The sequence below is a fragment of the Tursiops truncatus genome, chromosome 11 (assembly GCF_011762595.2).
Source record: "Tursiops truncatus isolate mTurTru1 chromosome 11, mTurTru1.mat.Y, whole genome shotgun sequence".
Lineage (NCBI taxonomy): Eukaryota > Metazoa > Chordata > Mammalia > Artiodactyla > Delphinidae > Tursiops > Tursiops truncatus.
In genome coordinates this window covers 20,312,363-20,333,055 of record NC_047044.1, presented here as the reverse complement: position 1 = coordinate 20,333,055, position 20,693 = coordinate 20,312,363, and the positions used below count along the sequence as shown (strand labels likewise).

The following is a 20,693-nucleotide window of genomic DNA, read 5'->3' as shown; positions in this document are numbered from 1 at the left end:
ATAAAAAGTATGTAAACTGTAACATCAATGTGAGGCAGGAAGTAAAAGTATAGGAATGCTAGCAAAGTTAAATCGTTATCAGTTTAAAATAGGGTGTTAAAATTTTAAGGTTTTATATGCAAATCTCATGATAACCACAAGGGAAGAGCCTATAGTAGTCACACAGACACACACACACACCATGATAAAGAAATAAAGCATACTGATAGCAAAAGACATCAAAATAGAAAAAAAGATAGCAGTAAGAAGAAACAGTGGATCTACAAAACCATTAGAAAATAATCAATAAAATGGCAATCCATTTAAATGTAAATGGATTAAATTCTCCAATCAATCAAAAGACACAGAATGGCTAAATAAGATCCAAAAAAAAGAAACAAGATCCAACAATATGAGACTTATTTAGCCTTAAAGACACCCATCAACTGAGAGTGAAGGGGTGGAAAAATATTTCAGCAAATTGTAGTTAAAAAAAAAAAAAAAAAGGCAGGGGTAGCTCTATCAGACAAAACACATTTTAAATTAAAAATGGTAAAAAGAGGCAAAGGTCAATACATAATGATAAAGGGGTCAACCCATCAAGAAGATATAATTGTAAATACATATCCAATATCAGAGCACCTAAAAATGTAGCCCCAAAACTAACAGAGCTGAAAAGAGAAATACACAGCAATATAATAATAGTTGGGGACTTTAATACCCCACTCTCAACAAGATAGATCATCCAGATAGGGAATCAATAAAGAAACAGGTTTGGACAAAATTATACATCAGATGAACCTAACAGACATACACAGAGCATTCTGTCTGACAACAGCAGAATACCCACTCTTCTCAAGTGCACATGGAACATTTTCTAGGATAAACCATACGTCAGGTCACAAAACAAATCTTAGCAAGTTCAAGGAGACTGAAATCATACCAAGTATCTTCTGTGATCACAATGGGATAAAACTAGAAATCAGTAACAAGATGAAACTGAAAAATTCACAAATACATGGAAATTAACACTCCTGAACAACCAATGGATCAAAGAAGAAATTAAAGGTGAAATAATAAAATCTCTTGAAACAAAAATGGAAACACAACCTACCAAAATTTATGGGATGCAGCAAAAGCAGTTCTAAGAGGAAAGCTCACAACAATAAATGTCTACATTAGTAAACAAGAAAGATCTCAAACAACCTAACTCTATACCTAAAGGGACTAGAAAGAGAAGATCAAACTGAGCCCAAAACTGACAGAAGGAAATAAAGATTAGAGCAGCAATAAATAAAATATAGAACAGGAAAACAATAGAAAAGAGTGATGAATTAAGAGTTGGTTCTTTGAAAAGGTAAACAAAATTGAGAAAACTTTAGCTAGACTAACCAAAGAAAAAATAAGAAACAAATCAAAATTATAAATGAAAAAGGACACATTACAACTCATACTACAGAAATACAAAGGATGATAAGAGACTACTATGAACGACTATACATCAACAAATTAGACAACTGAGAAAAAATGGAAAAATTCCCAGAAACATACAACCTACCAAGACTGAATCAAGAAGAAACAGCAAATCTGAACAGACTAATTACTAGTAGAGATTGAATCAGTAATCAAAAATCTCCTGATGACAAAAATTCCAGGACCAGATGGCCTCACTGGTGAGTTTTACCAAACATTTAAAGAAGAATGAATGCCAATCCTTATTTTAAAACTTCCAAAAAATCAGAGAGGAGGGAACACTCATTTTCTGAAGCCAACATGGGCCTGATATCAAAGCCAGAATAGGACACTATAAGAAAATAAAACTACAGGGCAATGTCCCTGATGAATATAGATGCAAAGATCCTCAATAAAATAGTAGCAAATCAAATTCAGCAGCACATGAAAAGGATCATTCACCATGATCAAGTGGGATTTATCCTTGGAATGCAAAAATGGTTCAACATACACAAATCAATAAATGGGATACATCACATTAATAGAAAGAAAGAAAAAATATATGATCATCTTAATAGTGGCAGAGAAAGCATTTGACAAAATTCAACATCCATTCATAGTAAAAATTCTTAACAAATTAGGTAGAGAAGGAATGTTCCTCAACATAGTAAAGGCCATATATGACAAAGCCACAGTTAACAACATACTTAATGATGAAAGGTTAAAAGCTTTTCCTCTAGGATCAGGAAAAGACATGGGTGCCCACTATCACCATATTCAACATGGTACTGGAAGTCCTAGCCAGAGCAATTAGGCAAGAAAATAAATAAATAAATGCCGTAAGAATTGGAAAGGAAGAAGTAAAATGGTCTCTGTTTACAGATGACATGATTTTATATATAGAAAATCCTGAAGACTCCACAAAAAACTGTTATATCTAATCAACCAATTCAGTAAAGTTGCAGGACACAAAATTAACATACAAAATCAGAAGCTTTTTATACACTAACACAAATTATCTGAAAAAGAAATAAAGAAAATAATCTCACAGAGGCAACAAAAATAAGATATTTAAAAATAAATTTAACTGAGGAGGTGAAAAATCTCTACCCTGAAAACTACAAGACATTGATGAAAGAAATCAAAGAAGACACAAATAAATGGAGAAATATCCCTTGTTCATGGATTGGAAAATTTAATATTGTTAAAATGTCCATACTACCTAAACCATTTATAGATTTAATGCAATCCCTGTTGAGATTTCAATGGCTTTTTTTTTTTTTTTTTTTTACAGAAGTAGAAAAGACTATCTTAACATTTACATTGAACCACAAAAGACCCTGAATAGCCAAAGAACTCCTGAGAATAAAAGAACAAAGAGGGGGGCAACACACTTCCTGATTTCAAGCTATATTATAAAGTTACAGTAATCAAAAAATATATATATATGGCTGGTTCAAGATGGCAAGGTAGGAAGAACCTGAGCTCACCTCCTCCCACAGACACACTGAATCTACAGCTAAATATGGAACAATTTCCTCTGGAAAAAAACAAAAAACAGAAAAAGCCCAAAACTAGGTGAGCAACGCATTGGGAAAAAGATAAAAAACCCACAAAGTGGGTAGAAGAGGCTGAGACACAAACTCACCCTAAACCCCACCCCCCGTGTGACAATCTACAATCAGAATTCAAAACCTGGACCTTCTCCCTGAGGAGGAAAGGGTTTGAACCCCACATCAGGCACCACAACTTTTAAGGCCTGCACCTGAGAGATGAGCCCCCAAAACAGCTAGCTGTGAAAACCAACAGGACTCACATCCCTAAGAGCAGAGCAAACTGATAAATGGCTTAGAGGGTTCACATGCTCAGACGCACTCATCCCAGGGACGAACACAGAGGCAGCCAATTGTGAGGTGCTTAGGATACTTATACAGAAAACAAGTTGGTGGTAGCTAGAGGCAGGGTCAGGGAATGGGTGACATGGGAGAGGCAGTCAAAAGTTACAAACTTCCAGTGATAAAATAAATAAGTCATGGGCATATGATGTACAGCATGGCGATTACACTTAATAATACTTTATTGTATATCTGCTAAGAGAATAGATCTTAAAAGTTCTCATTACACACAAAAAATTTGATAACTATTTGTGATACTGGATCTTAACTAGACATACTGTAGTCATCATTTAGTAATATACACATACTATATAGAAATATCAAATTATTATGTGGTATGCCTGAAACCAATATAATGTTATATGTTCAATTATATCTCAAGAAAAGACAAGTATAGGGATATAATGCACATGATGACTATAGCTAACACGGCTGCATGGTATATTTGAAAGTATTAAGATCCTAAGAGTTCTCACAAGGAAAAAACTTTTTTTTTCTTTTTCTTTTTTGGATTTATATGAGATGATGGATGTTAACTAAACTTATTATGGTAATCATTTCACATTTTATGTGAGTCAAATCATTATGCTGTGCATCTTAAAACTAATACAGCACAGTATGTCGATTATATCTCAGTAAAACTGGGAAAGTAAATAGAAATCAAGTTTTTATTGAACGAATGCATGCAAAAACAAACAACGTAGCCGGCAAAAAATTAGCATACGTTTCTGATGAACTCTGTTTCCCAGTGTTGATGGTGGAATATGTTAATTGGTGTAATGAGTAGGCCGTCATTTGAGGAGTTTTTAATATACCTAATCTTATGACTCTTCATAAGACTAAAATATTCGAACTATCCTACTTCAACACTATAAGCTTCATTAAAACCTCACCTGTGTGGATATAAAGTTATCCAAATAGTTGGCAGGGGGTTAATCGTGGAACTGGCAAAATTTTATCTTAGCTGATTTTTTAAAATGGAAATCTCTCTAGAAATAACTTTCTATGTAAATTTTCTATAAATATGCTTTCCAGGGGGTCTTAAATAAAGGAAATTGCAACCCATTTATCCTTCCTTTGATGATTCATTGCATTACTGTAAATATAGTCTAATGTACACTAGAGGCAGATTAAGAATACAGCAGAGGGCTTCCCTGGTGGTGCAGTGGTTGGGAGTCCGCCTGCCGATGCAGGGGGCGTAGGTTCGTGCCCCGGTTCGGGAGGATCCCACATGCCGCGGAGCCGGTGGGCCCGTGAGCCATGGCCGCTGGGCCTGCGCGTACGGAGCCTGTGCTCCGCGGCGGGAGGGGCCGCAGCGGTGAGAGGCCCGCGAACCGCAAAAAAAAAAAAAAAAAAGATACAGCAGGGGCTTCCCTGGTGGCGCGGTCGTTGAGAGTCCGCCTGCCGATGCAGGGGACATGGGTTCGTGCCCCAGTCCGGGAGGATCCCACATGCCATGGAGCGGCTGGGCCCGTGAGCCTCGGCCGCTGAGCCTGCGTGTCCGGAGCCTGTGCTCCGTGGAGGGAGGGGCCACAACAGTGAGAGGCCCGTGTGCCGCAAAAAAAAAAAAAAAAAAAAAAAAGAATACAGCAAATGCCCCTGGCAGGCAGCAGACCCTCCTGGATTCAAAGGGAAGTTCTGGTAAAAGTCCTAACTCTGCATCCTAGTCCTTCAAACCAGCCACTCTACTTACATAATGTTTCTTCACCTTAGTACCAACCTCCATGCTAGCCAGGATCTCCTCACATCCCCTAGAAGAGCAGGTTCCTTCACTCCTTCCCAAGCTTTACTTACACCTTCCTCCATGCACCACACTCCCTGGAAAAACATTTTTCCTCTCTTCTTTGCCTAGTCAGATTATCTCTAGTTTTAAGGTCTAGCTCAGACTTCAACTTTTCAGCAAGTGTGTCTCCCAGCTAGTCCTGTCCACTGGGCTCCCCTCTCCCCAGAAGTCTCCTATCGCACAACCTGCCCCACTCACTCAGACTCTTTCCCCATGTGTTATTCCTCCACTGGCGCATGCATATCTGTCTATATCCCCAGAAAGCTTGTAAGTGATAGAAATCAAGAACCCCACCTTCACTTTCCCCAGTGCCTAACAGAGCGTCAAGTATTTAGTGCTTATAGGATGCAATCAGTGTTAACTCATTTTCCCGTAAATAAATTTCAACATGAAAGAGCCAAGTGTAAAACCTCAATTCATACAATCCTTTTAGTGAAGAAGTTAAACCCACTTAAGTCCAGCTATTGTTTTCCCAGCAGGGATATTGAGTAATTTCCCCAGATCACCCATTGACTATCTGGTTTTAGACACCAATTTTATAATATTTTCAACAAAAAAATTAAGGAAGCTTGCTGAATAATGTTTCTATGGCATGAGTGGTTTTAAATACTTGAAGTATTCAATTTGGAGCCCATTAATATCCTGGTAGGGAGGGGTAAATACTAAAGGTGTTATCAGTGGAACCCTATGCACAGCTGCACTCAGCTTGCCTAGACCTTAGCCCTCAAGGAGGTAATCTTTAACTTTCATTAATTCAGACCTCACTAATTAGGAATTTGTGATCATTTAGAAGGGCTGGGGTCCAATATGCAAAGCAAATCCAGTGAACAAATAGAGGAACTATTCAAACCATTTTTAAAGGAAACACTTATATACAGTTTATTTGCTATTGCAAATCCAGTTTCTTTTTCCTACTAATTATCACTATCTAGTCCAGTATTTCTCAAACTAAACTCTAGCTTATATTAGAATCACCTGAACCCGACCACTACCTTTTCTGATTCAGGAGTTCTAAGGTAGGCCCAAGGATTTCAATTGCTACAAGTATCCAGGTGGTGTTGATACTGTTGGCTGGGAACCACACACTGAAAACCACTGATCTACTCAATATTTTGCCGTAATTTGAATACACTCTACAATGCAAGCTGAATTGTTCAGTTTTATCTGACTGTATAATATTTTAAAGAATATTATCCTGGTGGAAAGGTCGGTGGGTAGCAATTTCAAGCTGTAATAGTTATCAGTTATCAGTTAATCATATTTAATACAAAGCACTGTCACTGCAGTTTCTTTGCTGAGCAGAGCAGTGGGCGTTGCTTAAAGGAGTGGGTCAGGGCCACACAGAGGTCTGCCACTTTGACTTGCACTTTGTATCTCAGAAGCCTGAGAATAAGCCCTCCTAACTCCAAGCCCCACCCTCACCAATTTAGGAGTGAGCTTACATCAACACGTTCAATAGAGCAAAATATCAAGGTCATGGGCTTTGGCATCAGACAAAACTAACTTCAGATCCAAGGTGTCTGACCTTGGACAAATGATTTAACGTCTCCAAAATGCACTTACCTTGTGAAGTAGACACCGGAGTACACTGCCGAGATCCCCCTTCAGTGAAGGACTGCTAGCCTCTGCCGTCGGGAGGGCTACAGCAGACAGCTTCCGCCTCTCAGCTCTTCGGGAAGGCCTTATTGCAGAGGATCACGTGGTCCAAGACCACGCCCCTTCCTGTGCCTACCCACATCAACGACTGGATGTGAAAGCCTGACTACCTTGGCCCAACGGGGTTAAGTCTGAAGTTAACTCCCCGCACTTCAGAGTCTGTGGGGAGACCATCCTTGGATTGGCATTACAGCTCAACTTCCACCTCTGCCCAAACCTGCGTCTCTCGTCTTCCTTCGACAGGTCGCTTGCCTTTCTTCCACAGGTGTGGATCCTAAAGGCGCCCCTTAATAAACATTAAGCACACCAAACTCCGTGTCAGACTCTGCTTCGCAGGGAATCACACCGGTGACTCATTTAAAAACAAACAAGTGGATGAAAACTCTAAGAGGCAGTAATTTTGTAGATTTGTGGCTAGGCTCTTGTTCTAGACGCTAAGAATACAGCAGTGAACAAAGATGACTAAGTTTAAGAAGAGAGATCGTGAAAAGCATTAAGAGATTGAAATCAATTTTTAGCTACAGTATTGACTGACTACTTGCTATAAAAGGGAATAATACTTCTTCCCGTCCTCACTCCCCCATCTGCCTAGGTTTTTTCTTGATTGTCTAAGCTTTTAATATTCATCTTCTGTTCGGAAACCATAAAATAGTTGTCAATCTCAGCCGGTCTCAGCCTGTTTGAGCCTAATTCCCCTATTGGTTTCCTTCTTTACCTCCATACTGCTCTTACACTACACTAGGTTGTACGAAACCATGAAGCTAAAATCCTAGTCACCTAGACATTTCATGCAGTAATTTCTGCTTCTGTGCTTATAAACCATGGTAAAGTCTAACACCCCAAGGTCATATGCCTGCCCAGATACACCATTCAGCGTGTATTTACTGGGGTCTTGTGGCTCTCAGCTCTAAGCAGGAGATGGGGCACAGGTTTTGCTGTTTCTCTCAAATCCCACAAACCTATGGTGGTTTGCTGCCGCCATTCCAAGGCTCACCACATAAAGTGGGACACAGACCCTTCCTCAGAGACTCATTAATATATTAACCCTCCTGGCTTCCCCTAAACCCTCCTAGCATCAGAAATCCATTTCTACTCTAGGCATTTGAGAATTTAGCTCTTACCACCCAAGATATTTTATCCCTGTCAACCTAAGAGGCTAGACTTTTGACACTTAAAAGCCAAGAAGAAATCTCTTTTTTTCTCTGGTATTTGTGGAAGCATTGCTTTTCTGAGCTATAAACATCAAACACCTGATTATTTGAATGTGAAGAGCCGAGGAGGCAATCAAATGCTCCAGGGAGTGGGCAAAATCATTGGTTCAATTTTCTGAATATCTTTTTCTCTGCTTGATCACTTCCCCTGTAGATGGCCTTCTTGAGCCAGCCTCTTACCTCTCCAACAGCGTGTAAACCAAGGTATACCTTGACTCCTATCATTTTTTGCAGTCTTGCCTTTGCCTGGGTATCCTGGCTTCTACCCATGCATGGCCTCAGCGGAGTCTATGTATTTATCTTTCTCCTATTTCTTATCTCTCCACCTGCTTCACCTGTCTCCTTTTGTTTCTCCATCTACCGCCACAACTGGCCCTATTTTAAATTGCACTGTACTCTGTCTTATTTACTGAAACATCATGCTTCCTACTCTATCTTAAGTGTGTGACTAGGAGGCTTTATGTTCTCTACTTTGAAACTTGAGATCTGTTTAGATCACATCACTTTATAACTCAGAGAATTAGAAAACTCTCCAACCCATGGAGTGGAGGAAAACATTTGTAAATTATATATCTGATAAGAAACTTGTATCTTGAATATACGAAGAACTCTTACAATTCAATAATAAAAAGACAAATAAGCCACAGAAAATGGCACAGGATCTCAACAGACATGTCTCCAAAAATGATGTACAAATGGCCAATAAGTATAAAAAGATTCTCAACATCATTAGCTATCAGGAAACTGCAAATCAAAACCACAATAAGATACCACTTCACACCCACTAGAATGGCTATAATAAAAAATACATTTAACAAGCGTTGGTCAGGATGTGGAGAAATTGGAACCCTCATACACTACTGATAGAAACGTAAAATGGTGCAACCACTTTGGAAACAGTCTAGTAGTTCCTCAAATGGTTAAGCATAGAGTTACCACACGACCCAGCAATTCTATTGCTCGTATATACTCAAGAAAAACGAAAGCACACATCCACACAAAAACTTGTACACAGTGTTCAGATCAGCATTATTCATAATAGCCTAAAAGTGGAAACAACACAAATGTCCATCAACTGATGAATGGATAAATAAAATGTGGTATAGCTATACAATGGAATATTATTAGGCCATCAAAATGAATGAAGTACTGATGTATGCTACATGAATTAACCTTGAAAACATTACGCTATGTGAAAGAAGCCAGTCACAAAAGACCGCTGTGGTCACAAAAGACATACTGGGGTCTTTTGATTTTCATGTGATTTCATTTATATGAAATTTCCAGAATAGAAAAATCTGTGGAGATAAAAAGTAGATTAATGGTCACTTAGGGCTAATGGGGTTGGGCGAAATGGCGACTGACTGCTAATGGATATGGGGTTTCTTTGGGGGTGATTAAAATGTTCTAAGATTGTGATAAATATAAAAATATAACAATTATGAACCAGATCAGGAGACATGGGGGATGAGATAAAAAGCTACAACATTCATCTAATAGGAGGTAAGGAAATACAGAATAGAGAAAATGGGAGAGGGGGAATATGCAAAGAGATAACAGCTAAGAAATTTCTAGTATTAAATATGTTATTTTCTATTGTATTTTCAGATACAGTCTTAATTGCTTAAAATATAAAATATCCTTCAGTGATATGTTCTACATGTTTATTTGCTTACACTTTTAAAATCCATACATAGTACATAGGAAGAGTGCTTTGTGTGGTAAATAGAGTGGAAATAACTTTCTGTAAAAGCTGATAAAGTTAATTATATTCTATTTGATATTTATCCCCCAAGAATAGACAGCTGCAAAGGCACTTGTAGAGTTTAATCAGCAAGTTGAAAAGTCAGAAATGCAACCATGTTTTACATTATAATGTTCAATCTCAAGTTTTTTCACAAACAATGGGCATACAACTTAAATGTAAAAGTGAATTTTACAGTGATTAAATTATACAGTGAATTTCAGTAACTAAAGGGTCATTCACTTAGTTGACTCCATATCAACAATCGTTATTGGATAAAACTCAGAATTTCCTATAAGAATCAACACAGAGAGTTACCTCCCCCATCTCAGCTCCATCCCTGTCCCACGTATCTACATCATGGACAGACACTCAGTTGTTAACAATAAACTATATTTTCTGGAATTATCATAAATAGAATTATGAAACCTTCATACTCACATATTTAATACTTCATCCTAATGTGTGTTAATATTGGAAATCATGTTAAGAAATGAAACTCTCTTTTTTAAAATAAATTTATTTATCTATTTATCTGTTTGTTTTTAGGTGCATTGGGTCTTCATTGCTGTGTGCGGTCTTTCTCTAGTTGCCGCGAGCAGGGGCTACTCTTCATTGTGGCGTGCAGGCTTCTCATTGAGGTGGCTTCTCTTGTTGCGGAACACGGGCTCTAGACACGTGGGCTTCAGTAGTTGTGGCACGTGGTCTCAGTAGTTGTGGTTTGCGGGCTCTAGAGCACAGGCTCAGTAGTTGTGGCACACTGGCTTAGTGGCTCCATGGCATGTGGGATCTTCCAGGACCAGGGCTTAAACCCGTGTCCCCCGCATTGGCTGGCGGATTCTTAAACACTGTGCCACCAGGGAAGCCCAAGAAATGAAACTCTCTTAAGAGTTGTTTTCATAGTTATTCACAATTCTATAGTCCTTAATATTTTCAAAATGTTGTGAAAATATATGGTCATTATTCTGCATCGTAACATTCCATATGCTAGCAATACTTTAATCCTCACCTGTAGATGAGTCAAGGCAATTTCCTTAAAAGAACACAACCAAGGTGTGTGACTTCAGGAAAATCAAGATTTCAACCTTGGCCTCTAGGGCAGGATTTCTTGAACTCCACACTATTGATAGCTGAGGCAGGATCATTTTTTGTTGTTGTTGTGGAGGAGAAGGGCTGCCCTGTCCACCATAAGACATTTAGCAGCACCTCTGAATTCTATCCACTAGATGCCAGTAGCACCTCCTCACCAGATGTAACAACCATAAATGTATCCAGATATTTCTACATGTCCCCTGAGATGCAAAATTGCCCCATTGAGAACCACTGGTCTAGAGAGAAAATGATTGCATAAGCAACTAAATAGATGAATATACATGTATACTGTTTTATATCCTACATATAAAATTTTCTTTTCTCTATGGAGTGAATATGATTGGTCTGTAGCTTTCTTTAGAGTTTACATTCTCTCTGTTAGAATAATCCTGCTGATTCCTAACTATATTTTAGTATTTCTATGGCATATATTTTTTTAGAGTAAGGAACTATTTCCATATCATTACACTGCAAATTATTAATGGCTTATCTTCTTTCAAAACTAGCAAATAAACTTTGTCTCAAATTTTGACTCCCAATCAATTTCAATTGAAATTTTAAGTAACACTATTTGAATTAATAAAGCACTATCTGATCTTTGATGGTCACATTATTTTTGTGAGGTAGGTACGTGTTTAGTGTTAAGTTCCATCATTAGAAGAGATTAAGGATAAATTCAAGGTCATACAACTTATTAGTGGCAAAAGAAATAGGTAACTTATGTGACTTTTCCCTCCCATTAGAATTGTTGTGATTCAAAATAATTAAGAGCATTAGATTTTTAAATTTACATTAACATTTTACCTTTATTTGGTTTAACCCAAAGATTTAGATAAGATAAATAATTTTTAATAATTAATAGTAACATTACTTTGATTTCTTAAGATAGAAATCTGGTACTCTCATGTGTTATAAAAGTAAAATAGCGACAATTCCTAATGTCACAAAGACAGATTTTCCTAAAAGCAAGTGGACAAGAATGGAAGTGTTATATCTCTCATTAAGAATATAGGGCTTCCCTGGTGGCGCAGTGGTTGAGAGTCCGCCTGCCGATGCCGGGGACACGGGTTCGTGCCCCGGTCCGGGAAGATCCCACATGCCGCGGAGCAGCTGGGCCCGTGAGCCATGGCCACTGAGCCTGCGCGTCCGGAGCCTGTGCTCCACAACGGGAGAGGCCACAACAGTGAGAGGCCTGCGTACTGCAAAAAAAAAAAAGAATATATTCCATAACTGCTTGGCAGTCAGAAAAGAGAAAAGATTATTTAAATAACCTGATTTTGATTTCCAAAATTGAAGGAAAGTACACACATGTGCATTAGAATTACTAAATAAATAACAATTGTTCAAATCACACTCATATAAAACAAATAAGATTATATATTCCTACTCATTAAAAAATCATAGGAAGAGTTACAAAGTTTGATGGATGCTTACAAATATGTTGATTAAAAAATAACAACTATACACATAGAAAATATGTGAATATATCATTAATTTAAATGTATAAATCTCTTTGCTTTAGATTAATGCTATTTATTTTTTATTAATGTTTCTTAATAACATGAATAAAACATTAACATTAAAAACATTTCTTAATGTTTTTAATTGCCAACCTCTGTACAGCATGCTCACCTAAATATCAGACAATAAGCAAAAATTATTTAATCATAAAATATTTTAATGTACCTAAATATTTCACACATTATTATTTTAAAACAGTGTGATGCTTAAAAAAAACCCTTCTAAACAGTATCTAATGTGTGAACTGTAGAAAAAAAATAAGTTATTGATGAAAGCCTGTAACCAAAGTCTTAGCTAGAAATGTAGGAAAATAAAATAAACTTTGAGATTACTACTTAAAAATTTAAAGCATGGAACATAGCATATATCCAGTAATTCTGGAACACTAAACAAAAATAGCAGTATTTGCCTATGTAATTTAGCTCATCAACCAGGTGGATACCTTGAAATTCAATATGTCTAAGCAAATGTACATTTAAATTTAAATCATTGCAAATTAGTTGACATTCAGCTTCATAGCATCCAATGGAATCATCTAATTCCACAGAGCTTACCCATTTTTAATTGTGTAAATGTTCGTGGATCACCAAATCTGTAAGTACCTAGCTGCAAGTACTTTGGTCAGTATAAGGCTCATGGGAGTCTATATTTATAGGCCAAGACGCAGTGAACCAGGATCTGGGGTAGCATGATTCACATTGGGTGTCTCAAGACAACACAAGCCCAAGGCAATAGAGTGAACAGGAAATCAGGAAGGCAAAGGTAATATGTGCAACAAAACCAAAGTTAGTGGCTGAGAAACCAGGAATCCAGATAAGAACCAGAGTCTAAGAAAGGCAATATGAACAGCCAATGGCCAGGAACTCTAGTTAACAAGCAAAAAGGCACAAGAGATGCATAGCACCAAAAAGACCTTGACCGTTGGGCCCATGTTCTGTCCCAAACAGGATGCTTCTTGATTACCACCCTTCCGAGCCAGAATCAATTCCAAGATTAAACGTGCCCTGGGCTGACAGGGGTTGATGAGAAGCAAAGATCGAGACAGCACAGACCTGTCACTTCATCGCTCCCTAAGAACAGAGTACGCGGTAGGAGGGAGAAAGGTCCTTTTCAATATTAATTATGATTTCGGCAAACTCCAAAATATATGCTAGCACCAAATGCAGGGAAATATTTTTAATGATGCCCTAATTTAAGAATATGCTTTTGACCATCGAGTATGTGTGTATATGTGTGTATTAGCTTTTCAGCACATATGTAGTCACAACTTTCAAAACTTTCACAACTTGCACAACTACAGCTTCACTGATATAATAGTAGAGATAGAGGAAAATACTGATGCTGAAACTCTTACATTCAGAGTAGCATCAATTAATGAGTATAGAAAGTAAAAGTCAAAATTTGCTTTAACAAAAATGTATCCCCCCCCAAAGTTCCCCCAAAACACTCATGATAGGACAAAAAAAAATCTAAACCTGATCCAATTATCTTAAAAAACATATAAAACTGGGACACTGTTTAAGATAATTTAGCATCACAGCTGCTTCACAAACGAGTCCCATTGATCTTGCCACTTTGATCTGTGCAGTTCAATTCAATATGGTTGAAGCCAGGATTATCAGTTCCATCATCTTCTATTGGATGAGATTTATAGTCTAAAACTTGCTTCTTCTAAAAGAAAATGTTAACATGGTGATTAGAAAAAAGAAACTGTTTTTTCAACTCTAAATAATTGTTATTACTACTTTTCTTTCTCTAAATCAGCTTCATAGTCTATTGAGGCAGAGATAAACAACAGAAATAAATCATTTAAAAAAGGAAGGCAAATACCTTCCTTGTCCAAAAGAAAGTCTGAGGAGTAACCAGTATTCTGTCCTGGTGATAAAAGCACAGTCTTACTAATTTAAGGAAAAAGAAAGCCAACTCACTTTCTTAAAAATGTCAAAATTGGATAAAAAGTCCTCTTTGGTTAGTAGGAATCTGGGGTCTATGTTTTGTTTTCTTCCTCCTGAAAAACATACGTTATTTACATTGTTAAAAAGATATCTGTAACTACCCAGCGACGGACCATCATACACACATTTAACTTGGGCACATTCACTTCTATGCACTTATAAAACACAAAGAGAAAGAGTCTTTTAAATAGTGCTGGAGACTTAGCCTACCATTTCTCTTCCCTCAGTCAGTCTCAGATTCTGCAAGCCTGTCAGTGATACATATGAGTCTAGTGTTTAAAGATAAATAAGGTGGTTGTTAAATGCAAGCCAACGGTCTCATCTGGTATCAACTAGGGAAGAGTCATCTGGCCCAATACTGGTAGGAAAACTGGTTTAAATGCATCCTTCATGATCTACCAATAAAATATCAAACCTCTGCTTGATGGAGTTGCCCTTCCCCAGTTTAGTGGCTATGAATGTGTGAAGAAATGCAGGAAATTATGAATTGTTGGATAAATTATTTAAATGAAAACCAGTATGATGATAGGTGTTTGATCCAAATTCTCTTCCCTAAAGTTTTGCTCTACAAAAATTATTCTTTGGCTCGGTATTTTATTTGTGAATCAGAGAGGAGGTTTTAAAACTGTGTATCTCAAAGAGTTGTTCTCCAACTACCTCTATCCAAATCACCTAGGAGACGTACCGAACATGCAGATTCCTGGATTGCAACCTGGACTGACCCAACTAGAACCTCTGTGGGTGGAGCCACTGAGTCCTGATTTTTACCAAATTTCCAAGGTGATTCTTCTACCCTCTAAAGTTTGAGAAACACCATTTTAGTTTAAATACTAGATTTTTCATTAAGGGAACCTCTGTTGTTCAGGAGATGGGTTCAACCTTAAATTAATTCATTCAATATCGTTGAGTGCCTACCATGTTCTAGAGACTCTACCAGGTGCTGGAGAGACAGAGATGAATAAAATAATCACTGCACTCATAGCTCATAGTCCAGGTAGGAAAATGTTTACCCCACTTTACCAGTGAAGAGACACATTCATGGTGCACCATCTGTGATTAGGTGAAGCTGAAATGCCAACCAAGTCTGTTTGGCCTGAATTCCTACATATTCCTAGTATCCTACAGTAGATCTTTAAATATATTTCCCAAGGAGCATCAGGATTTTATGCTTCTAGACTTTTTTTGCAAGGTTCTCACTGATGGTATGAAGTAGGAATAAGTTATATATGAGATTAATGAAGTTGAAGTGTTTTTTAATCACTGGATGCCTGTTCACCTTCACTTTTTAAAGCAAAGGATAAAGCTGTAGAAGGTTATCAGAATCAAAGTATTTAAGGGGGGGAAAAGGAGCACTCAGAGGGAGTACTCGGACACTGCCATTTTTTTAAGGGAAAAAAAAAAGGGTTGAAAAAGGACCAAAGGTCAAATAGGAAAAGGAGATTGGTTAGGTGTGTTCCAGATCTGAACAGTTGGGTTATTGGTGAGAAAAGTTTAAGATCTGTCTTAAAATATATCACAACAGATAAGAGAGTAAACCTACTGTGCTGGAAATTTTACTTACGAGAAAAAGCGTAGTCCTTTTTGAAACGAAAGAGAATAGTTTAAACAACTGTTTGAGAGGTAACAAATAGCTACAAACGTTATTATAAGTTTACAATAATTATAAATTGTAATGTCTAAATTATAATTATATAATGTTAATATAATCATTGATACAATTATATTAATATCACCACTAATTATTAATATAATTTATTAATTATAAATACACATCCTGTGATATAAGTATCACAGAAGTTTCAAAGACAGTGCTATCCAGGTCCCAAAAAACAATGAGAGACGGTAGAATTCTATAAAGTAGCACCGTGCTGGTAGACTTACAGCATAAAGCAAACAAAGACATCAGGCATACTTGGACAAATTATAGGATTTCTGACGAGTCATAACACACTGGATAAAGAAGGCAGGGGAGCTGCCTCCCCCTGCCTGGTTGCTCTGCATGTGTATGTGTGAGGAAACGTAGGAAATGAGGGAGCCCAGCACTCCTCCCTAACTCCACACTACGGCCCTGCTCCAAGCCACCGTGATTGCTCACGTGGGCTACTGCAATAGCCTCTACCTGCCCTCCTTCCCTTACAGAGTATTCTCAAAACTGAATCAGAGCACTCCTTTGAAAATTACTGGAGAAGTCATTTTAAAAATAACCCATGTAGTAAACCTAAGAGACACAGAGATGGAAAGTAGGAGAGAAAAGATAAGAAAATCAGAAGGACTGTCCAAGTTTAAAACATATGACTAACAGGAGTTTCCAGAAAGAGAAAACAGAAAATGGCAGGAAATTACAAAAGAAATAATATAGGAAAGTGCCCTAGAACTGCAGGACACGGGTCTTCAGATTGAAACCCTCCTGAGAGGCTAGGGCAAGGCAGTCATTGTGAAATGGGTCACATGCGAACGGGCAGCAGGCAGCAGGGCACTGGTATTCTCAACAGCAACAAGGCAAGTCGAAGAGAAGTAACACAGCCTCCAGGAACAAGAAAGTTACTCTCAACCTAGGATTCTCTACTCAAATTATCAGCAATTATCAAGCATAAGGAGGAATTAAAGACTTTTTTTTTTTTCAGCTATGCAATGTTTCCAAGATCTCTTGCCCACCCTTTCTCAAGAATGTGCTATAGGATGTGCCCCATTCAGTTGAGGGTGTAAACAAGAATTAGGAGTAATGGGATACAGGCAGCAGGGAATCCAACACTGGAGGGAGACCAAGAGAATTCACAGAATGAGGACAAAATGAAGTCCCAGGTAACAGTTCTATAGCAATCCCAGAGAGCTGTGTATGCTATATTATTGGTTTGATTTCCTTTAAAAATTATTCTTTTAAAGGTTATGAACATCTGAGAAAGGCTTCACACTATGTTTAGATATAAAGATCATAATTATTATTCCTTACATGTGTATACTTCTTTACAAAGCGTCAGTGCAGGACAATGAGACGATCATGGCACAGAGCTATTGTAATGGTATGTGTAAAATCCCTAGCACTGTAGTAGCTATACACAATTTCTTCAAGCCTTTTATTTTTTATCTTACAGAGACCTGTGAGATAGGCAGGTCAATTATTATCCTCATTTTATACATAGGATAGCTAAGGCTCAGAGTAGCTATGTAGTAGCTATAAGTTCTTTCAGCTAATAAATGGCATAACAAAGATTCAAATTGAGGTGGGTCTTCTGTTTTCAAGACCAGGCCGTAAAATTTCCCATGAGTAAGATGGAACAAATAATTAAACTAGTTGTTAGGACTATAGTAAAATAACATAAATACGTATAAAACAGATATAGTAAAAACTAATGTAACGGTAATACAGCAATACTAATGTTTAGTTACCTGTTGATAAGCTGATAAGCATTCCCACAAATAACGTTACCAAAGTTCCAACAGTACTGAAGTATAGATATGATAAAGAATACCAGTTATCCATCAGTGGAGTCCTAAGAGAGAGCAAAAGCATAACCGTAAGATTTCATGCATGCTACTAGCAGCTAACAGTATGTGTCAATAAACCTCATGGCAAAGTCAAAATATAATATTTAATCATGTTTTTAACGTCCACATCTGCTGTTCCAATTTTATCTTACTGGATCAGGAATTAAAAGTATGACTTAATCTTAACCACATACTAGAATACTAAATGCCCATGTTTATTCATTCAACTCTGCTTTGTGTCCCAGGTACTGTTCTTGTTATTGGAAAGTCTGCCATAAAAAAGCTGGATAAGGTTGTTCCTGCCCTCAGAAAGTTTACATTCTAATAGAGAAATGTAATGAACAAGTAAACAAATTAATGAACGTCGTAATTCCCACTGGTGGAAAGTATATAAGGAAAATGAAACAAGGTAATGTGACATTAACAGGGTAGAAAAAAGGAACTACACTACAAGGAGTGGTCAGGGAAAGTCTTTGTGAAGAAGAGACATTTGAACTGAGATCTGAATAACAAAAGTTCTTGAGAAAGCATTCCACAGAGAGGTAAACACCAGCAGACGGTAGCATAACGAACAAGATATAGAATGGTACAAGATGAGCTAGAGGTCTTTTCGTAGGACTTGGATGAGTTTGGACCTTACTCTCTGGATAGCGGCACACATTGCAGTATTTTTATTATTTTATTTTTATTTTTTAAATTTACATTTTATTAGAGTTGATGTGTAATATTATATGTTACAGGTGTACAATATAGTGATTCATAAGTTTTAAAGGTTATACTCCATTTATATTCATTATAAAATATTGGCTATACTCCCCATGTTATACAATGTATCCTTGTAGCTTATTTTATACCTAGTAGTTTGTACCTCCTAATCCCCTACCCCTATATTGCCCCTCTCCCCCTTCCCTCTCCCCACTGGCAACCACCAGTATGTTCTCTATATCTGTGAATCTGCTTCTTTTTTGTTATAGTCACTAGTATGTTATGTTTTTTAGATTCCACATATAAGTGATATCATACAGTATCTGTCTTTGTCTGACCTATTTCACTTCCATTTGCAGCAACATGGATCAACTTGGAGGGCACATTGCAGTATTTTAAGTGGAGGAGTGACATGACCTGATCTGCTTCTAAAACAATTGCTCTAAGATTCCACTTTCAGCTTTGATAGAGTAGACCCACCATCCTGCCAAGAACAAAATATGAAAACTGGGAAATGGGAGGAGGCAGGTTTTTGAAGACCTCAGAGAGATCATGGCAGTTAGAACTTGAGAAGCCAACATCCCAGAAAGAAGGGAAAAATAGAGGTGAGCTAGTTAAATTAAGATAATGTGATATATTGGGCCAAAGACAAACAAAATAGAACCGAATAGAAAACTGAAAAACAGACCCACAGAAAAATAGACATTTGGTTTATGTCAAAGTTGCCACTGCATTGCAAAGTGGGGTAAAAGGAGGCTCTGTTCAATAAATGGTGCTTGGTTAACAGAATATCCATATGGGTCATTTTTAAGTCGTTTGTCATTTACAGACAGTTCTGGGTGTACTCTGATGCTTTCGCAAAAATGTTCCTATAAAAGGGTTTCATCTTCAAGGAATTCGTGGAAAAGACTCTGACAGGTACAGGTTTCTGGTAACTGGCTATACTGCTGAACTGAATGAATAAGCATTTTCAGAACTCTAATGGAAGACTGATGAATTCATAAAAGTGCTAACAAAAGATCAAGATAAAAAAATTAATTACATGGGACTGAGTGAATTGATGAGGATGATTATAATTTTTGTGACTTTCTGTTTGAATAAAAAAAAAATCCCACAAGGACTCAGAGGCAAAAAATATACAAATCAATTTTTACTGCAAAGTGAAGGAGCTGTTACAGTGGAGGATTACTGGACTGAATGTCAGTATTATGACATAGTATGAGTGTGTTTCGTGTTTGGTAATTGCAATCATCGTTGCTTTTGTTGTGGCCATCCATTTACAATGCTTGGTGTCAGTTTATTTATCTCTTGTAAAAATAAAATACAGTGTGTGTGTGTGAGTTATGAAAAAAAACAACAAAAAAAACGGTTCTTCTAGTCCAAAAAAAAAGAATATCCATATGGGAAAAAATGAATCTTGATCACTTGAAATCAATTCTGAAGTGGATTACATTTCCCAAGTGGAAATGGTGAACAAGAAAGCTTTCAAATAAAAAAATAGAGGAATAGCTTTATGACCTCAGGGTAGGCAAAGATTTCTTAAATGGAATTCACGAAGGACTAACCATATAGGAAAAGACTGATAAGTTGAACTCAATTAAAATTAAGAAATTCTGACCACTAAAAAGCATCACTAAGAGAGCAAAAAGGCAAGCCAGAGAGTGGGAGAAAAATATTTTCAAAACTTATCTTGTATTTAGAATATATCAAGAAATCCTAAATAAATAAGAAAAGGACAGAGTACCCATTTAAAAATGGACCAAAGATTTCAACAGACAAGCCACAAAAGTAGTTACACGAATGGCCAATAAACATGTAAAAAGGTATTGAACTTCATTAATCATAAGGGAAATGCAAGTTAAAAGCACAACAAGCTACCAATATGTACCCATCAAGTACTAGAAACTTAAATAAAAACTGAATCTGGGTAATTGAAACCCAATACCTAGGCAAACAAAACGTATCTTACTTCACCTTTAGCTGTGCGTTCATTCCCCTTAGACTCTAGCCATACTGAACTATGCATGATTTCCTAAGATGCCATGTGGCTTCAGGCCTTCATGCCTCTGCATATGTTGCCTTCGTTCTGCAACATACACTCCATCTTCCTTTTGTTCCCACTGCCCAATCCTGTTCACCTGAGTAACTCCAGTTCATGGAATACTTCTCTAAGAAGCATCTTCCACCCAGGAAGAGTTAGGCTCTTCCTCCTCC

At 37.3% G+C, this 20,693-nt stretch overlaps 1 protein-coding gene across 3 annotated transcripts in view; it reads right to left on the bottom strand.

Moving 5' to 3' along the window:
- Nucleotides 1–9,788: 9,788 nt before the first annotated feature.
- The window catches only part of SLC5A8 (solute carrier family 5 member 8), a 66,153-nt gene continuing 55,248 nt past the window's right edge, over nt 9,789–20,693 (bottom strand). Inside the window, exons 13-16 of one of the 3 annotated variants that reach the window (XR_002172901.3) lie at nt 17,676–17,779; nt 14,499–14,557; nt 14,262–14,341; nt 13,867–14,004 (exon numbers count right to left, since the gene is read on the bottom strand). Coding sequence is in view for 2 of the 3 variants with exons in the window: in XM_073788297.1 (XP_073644398.1) it covers nt 11,722–12,011; nt 17,676–17,779 (394 nt within the window). In the remaining variant the exon portion in view is untranslated. Of the gene's footprint in view, nt 12,012–12,396; nt 14,005–14,261; nt 14,342–14,498; nt 14,558–17,675; nt 17,780–20,693 lie in introns of those variants that run through there. The other 2 variants (XM_019918550.3, XM_073788297.1) reach the window with 2 other exon arrangements.